Source organism: Populus trichocarpa, chromosome 18, assembly GCF_000002775.5.
Source record: "Populus trichocarpa isolate Nisqually-1 chromosome 18, P.trichocarpa_v4.1, whole genome shotgun sequence".
NCBI classification, from domain to species: Eukaryota; Viridiplantae; Streptophyta; class Magnoliopsida; order Malpighiales; family Salicaceae; genus Populus; species Populus trichocarpa.
In genome coordinates, this window is record NC_037302.2 from 11,796,846 (window position 1) to 11,802,481 (window position 5,636).

Below are 5,636 nucleotides of genomic sequence, written 5' to 3' on the forward strand. Positions count from 1 at the left end.
TTTAATTTAAGATTTAAACCAAGTTAAATATCAACTCCAATAAAAAAAAGGAAGTAACGAAAGATGACGCAAGCACTAAAAAATAGGGCCCAGATAGCATTTTACAGAAATCTTTGTAACTGATGGTACTACATCCCCACCCCCCTCTCTACTCTCCAGAAATTCTCTTTCTCTATCCTTTTCACAATAAAAACAAAAAAAATCATGCATCTATCTGCCCCCCTAACACTAATTTACTGCTACTGCTACTTTCTACTCTTCCTGGTCGGTCTTATTTGTTTAGTATTATTTAAATATTTAATTACTATTTAACATTGTTGGGTATATTTGAGATGGGATATTTTTTTTTGTTATTGAATCATCAGTAGCAGCGGCATCATCAGATGGATAGAGATAGAAAAGAGTTCAGTGAGTAAGAGAGAGAAAGAGGGATCGATGGTTATTGTGAAGAGGAGGATCCGATCTTTCGTTTTCGCGTTGAATTCTCTTATGTAGCTTTTTATGTGAGTGAGAAAGCGAGAAAAAAAGCAAAACAAAACAAACAACTCAAAGCAAGTAAAGGGGAAGCCAAGAAAGAGATGGATGGATGGATGGATAGATAGTAGATCCTGCCATAAGAGCCTTCTTGTTAGATAAAAGGGAATTATAAAGATAGCTTCTTTTTTATTTTTATTTAGTTCTTTGTTGTTTGATAATCTCCTCATCCCTCCCTCTCCACCTGAAAATTGTAAGCCAATTTGTCCATTTGGACAAACCAAAACCAAACCACCCTTGTTGTTTGTCTTTAGCGATTACATCCCCCACTCCCTGAAAACAAAGAACTTGCAAGAAAGAAAGCTTCTTTATTCCTTCTTGAATTCATTTCAATACAGAGTTTGAATTTGACGAAGACTTTTGTTCCTGGTTTTCAAGAAATGAGAGCTGGACTTAGCACCATCCAGCAAACTCTGACACCAGAGGCGGCGAGTGTACTGAACCACTCGATTGCCGAAGCAAGCCGCCGTAACCATGGTCAGACCACACCACTTCATGTGGCGGCAACACTATTAGCTTCCCAATCTGGTTTCCTCCGTCAAGCATGCATCAAATCACACCCTAATTCTTCGCATCCTCTTCAGTGCAGAGCTCTTGAGCTCTGCTTTACTGTTGCCCTCGAACGCCTCCCTACTGCACAAAACCTTAGTCCTGGCCTTGACCCACCAATCTCCAATGCCTTAATGGCTGCACTAAAGCGTGCCCAGGCTCATCAGCGAAGAGGGTGCCCTGAACAGCAGCAACAACCACTTTTGGCTGTCAAAGTTGAGCTGGAGCAGTTGATTATATCAATTCTTGATGATCCAAGTGTTAGTAGAGTTATGAGGGAAGCTAGCTTTTCGAGCCCAGCTGTTAAGGCAGCAATTGAGCAATCTTTGAATGCTTCTTCGAATTCGAATCCTGCTGCTAACTCTGGGATTGGATTGGGGTTTCGTGCTCCAGGAGCTGTGGCTGTTCCTGCTCCTGTTACTAATAGGAATTTTTATATGAATCCAAGATTGCAACAAGGGAGTGTCGGTCAATCTGGTGCACCAAGAAATGAGGAGGTTAAGAAGGTTATTGCTATTTTGTCCAAGAGTAAGAAGAAGAATCCTGTTTTGGTAGGTGAATCAGAGCCAGAGATGGTAGTGAAGGAGGTTTTGAAGAGAATAGAGAGTAAAGAAGTAGGAGATGGGGTGTTAAAGAATGTTCATGTGATTCATTTAGAAAAAGAGTTTTTGGATAAAGCACAGGTAGCGGCGAGGATTGTGGAATTAGGGGGGTTGATTGAGACCCGGATAGGGAATTTGGATTGTGGTGGCGTGATTCTTGATATGGGGGATTTGAAATGGCTTGTTGAGCAGCAAGTGAGCTTTGCAGGTTCTGGTGGGGTTCAGCAGCAGCAGATTGTGTCAGATATTGGGCGGTCGGCTGTGGAGGAGATGAAGAAGCTTTTGGGGAGGTTTGGAGAGGGGAGTGGTGGTGGGAAGGTTTGGTTGATTGGGACTGCTACTTGTGAGACATATTTGAGATGCCAAGTCTATCATCCTTCAATGGAAAATGATTGGGATCTGCAGGCTGTGCCAATTGCTGCTAGAGCACCTCTTCCAGGGATGTTTCCTAGGTATATGTGCTGTTATTGCTATTTTTGGAGCTATACTTTTTCATTCATTAGCTTAACTTACGCGTTAGCCAGAGGATCTGGTGGAAAACTGGAGATGTTCTTACATCTTCAATGAGTGATGCCTTCGGAAATTGCTGTGTTGTAGATTGTTTGATATCTGGACTTTCGGAAAATATATTCCTAGTTAAGTTCTATATACTGATCTACAATTTGGGATTTTTTGTCTGTTCGTTCAGAAAGTTGCATGCTAGTGGAGGTTTCGGAGAATTCTGACATCTGAATTGCACCTGGCTTAAGGAATAAAAACTTCCTTTAGTTTAAGGATTTGTTTTTATATAGTCCTTTGTCCAGAGAATAATTGTGATTAATCATTCTTTTTTCTGTTACTTATGATTAAATCATTTACATTATTGTCGATGTGTAGGCTTGGAACCAATGGAATCCTCAGCAGCTCAGTCGAGTCTCTATCACCACTGAAGGGTTTTCCATCTGTGACTCTTGCTCCGCCAAGGCGTTTCTCTGAGAACTTGGATCCTGCTCGAAGAATGAGTTGTTGCCCTGATTGCATGCGGAATTATGAGCAAGAGCTAGCAAAAATTGTACCGAAGGAGGTTGAGAAATCTTCAGGAGTCAAATCTGAATCAGCTGAGCCACCACTGCCACAATGGTTGAGAAATGCAAAGCCTCAAGATGGTGATGTTGAGTCATCTGATCCGACAGTGGTAAGTTAGCTCAAACCTCAAAGTGAACTGCAAACTTGTACTGGCGGAAATAAGATTCTTTTTTCTCATTTTAAGTGCTAAAATCAAAAGTTCAACAATGAAACTAATATTGTCGCTGTGTTATCATGCAGACCAAGGATCAAGAACTGATGTTGAAGCAGAAGAGACTGGAGTTGCAGAAGAACTGGCACGATAGATGCTTGCATCTTCATCCTGCTTATCATCAACCTAATCTTGGATCTGAAAGAATTGCCCAACCTGCTCTCTCAATGACAAACTTACATAATCATAACCTGCTTCCTCGCCAACCTTTCCAGCCCAAGTTAAGTTTAAATAAAAAGCCGGACAGAACCCTCGTGTTCAACCCAAATCTGTTGCCAAGCCAACCAGCTGGACGGGCAACCACTCCGCCTGGAAGCCCTGTGAGAACAGACCTGGTTCTTGGTAGACCAAAGGTTGTTGGGGAGACTCCTGAAAAAGAACACGAGGACCGTACCAAGGACTTTTTAAGCTGTGTACCTTCTGAGCCGCGACCCAATTTCAATGAATTGCACAGCGTCAAACTTCTCAGCAAATTAGATGCTGACTCGTTCAAGAAACTCCTCAAGGGTCTTCTGGAAAAGGTTTGGTGGCAACGGGATGCAGCATCTGCAGTGGCTACAACAGTGACACAATGCAAATTGGGTCATGGTAAAGGTCGGAGCACCGGATCAAAGGGTGACATTTGGCTGTTGTTCACTGGTCCTGACAGGGCTGGCAAGAAGAAGATGGCATCTGCTCTTTCAGAGCTTGTTTGTGGGGCAAATCCAATAATGGTTTGCCTTGGTTCATGGCGTGAGGATGGGGAATCTGAAGTGAGTTTCCGTGGTAAAACTGTGCTTGATCGAATAGCAGAGGCAGTTAGAAGGAACCCCTTCTCAGTAATCATACTAGAGGATATTGATGAAGCGGATATGCTTGTTAGAGGGAGCATAAAGCGGGCTATGGAGAGAGGTCGTATTGCCGATTCCCTTGGCCGTGAAATCAGTCTTGGTAATGTTATATTCATTCTGACTGCAAATCGCTTACCAGACAATCTCAAATTCCTATCAAACGGCATTTCGCTGGATGAGAAGAAGCTTGCGAGTCTGGCTAGCGGAGGTTGGCAATTAAGGCTAACCCTTTCTGAGAGAACAGCAAAGCGCAGAGCCAATTGGCTTCATGATGAAGAGAGGTCGGCAAAGCCAAGGAAGGACTTAGGAACAGCACTAGCATTCGACTTGAACGAAGCTGCTGAGACAGGGGATGATAAAGCAGATGGCTCGCACAATTCAAGTGATCTTACAGTTGATCATGAAGATGAAGATGCCCTCAACAACAGACTGTTGACGTCTGCAACTTCATCGGTCTCTAAAGAGCTGCTCAATTTAGTGGACGACCACATTGTCTTCAAACATGCAGATTTCAGCTCCATTAGACACGACATTTCAAATTCTATAACCAAGAAGTTTTCGACCATCTTCAGCAATCAGATGCAGATTGAAATCCAAGACGAGGCATTGGAAAAAATTGTTGGCGGGATATGGTTAGCCCGAACAGGCTTAGAAGAATGGACCGACAACGTATTGGTTCCAAGCTTGCGCCAGCTCAAATTACGGCTACCTATATGCGCTAACGAATCCACGATCATCCGGCTCGAGCCTGATACCGATTCTGACAGCCGTAGCCACGGTGATTGGCTGCCAAGTAGCATCAGAGTGGTGGTTGATGGGTTGTGAACCAGGGGCACTCATGGCTGAGATAGGGAGAGAATGGATAGCGTTGGCAATCCCTTGTTTATGTTGGACAGAGTTGTAAATATGGTCGACTGTTTTTGGCGGACGGTGAAAACGGTTGAGGGGGGTAAAAAGGAAAAGAAAGCAGTTTAGAGAAGAGGGAGATGTTGAGTTGATAGATTAACGGAATCTTTAGGCAGCAATGTCTCACTTTTCTTTTATTAAGTTCTTTTATATGCTTTTTTTTTTTTTTTTGTTATAGGATTTTATAGTATTTTGTCATAGATATAAATATTTATTGTTTACGTGGGACCATGATTAATAAAAATGAGGCATTCCTCCTGTTATAGGTTTTTTTCTTCTCATTTTATTTTATCACCCCCACGATTATTCAGCAGTAGCCATTGATAGTGATTTAACAGAGCTTCAACTTATCCCTTTACATGGCAAAATCTCAAGATGATAACTAGGGGAGTTGAGTTCGTGCTTGAGATGGACAGACTGGTTTCTTGCCAAATTCCAAGAATCCGACTGCTCGAGATTTTCCTTTCTCGTGAAAGATATGTTCACGTGGATTGTTTTGTATGCTGGTGAGGGAGTGTCGCTACTCATTTTGTTAGAAAATTTGCATTTGTCATGTTTTTCAATAATACAATCGGTGTGCACCGAGGCCTCTGGCCAGTGGTTATTGGGCTTTTCATCTCTGTATTTTGGATTTAAGTTTCAGCGTGCATGTTTGTCACTCTCGTGGTGCTTTATTTACCAACTAGGCTTGCAGGGTATTCAATGAGTCCGAAGATTAATCGTGTTGCACGTAAGCTGACCTGGACATCCCGGATTATAAAAAAAAAAAATACAATCGGTGCATAGATTGACTTGTGAATTATACACATAATTTAGCTCTAGAAGATTATTATTCTAATAGCCCACAGGAGAGTTTTCTTCTCTTTTACTAGCTAACACGATGGGAATAGATTTACACCTCCTCAACCTCTTTGTTCTTGAGCTATTTATTTTTGTATT

The 5,636-nt window shown here is 42.2% G+C and overlaps 1 protein-coding gene across 1 annotated transcript; it reads left to right on the forward strand.

Moving 5' to 3' along the window:
• Positions 1-236: 236 nt before the first annotated feature.
• On the forward strand, positions 237-4,955 carry LOC7461609 (protein SUPPRESSOR OF MAX2 1). Its single transcript, XM_002324460.4, has 3 exons — positions 237-2,137; positions 2,562-2,859; positions 2,991-4,955. Exons 1-3 carry the CDS (start codon positions 915-917, stop codon positions 4,614-4,616), a joined length of 3,147 nt encoding a protein of 1,048 aa, XP_002324496.2. The 5' UTR covers positions 237-914; the 3' UTR covers positions 4,617-4,955.
• The last annotated feature ends 681 nt before the right edge of the window (positions 4,956-5,636 follow it).

Excerpts from the sequence above, each read along its gene's own strand:
- LOC7461609 (XM_002324460.4), top strand. The coding sequence starts at position 915 with ATGAGAGCTGGACTTAGCACCATCCAGCAAACTCTGACACCAGAGGCG. Across the intron at positions 2,138-2,561 it reads CTTCCAGGGATGTTTCCTAG|GCTTGGAACCAATGGAATCC; the intron begins GTATATGTGCTG and ends GTCGATGTGTAG. Across the intron at positions 2,860-2,990 it reads AGTCATCTGATCCGACAGTG|ACCAAGGATCAAGAACTGAT; the intron begins GTAAGTTAGCTC and ends GTTATCATGCAG.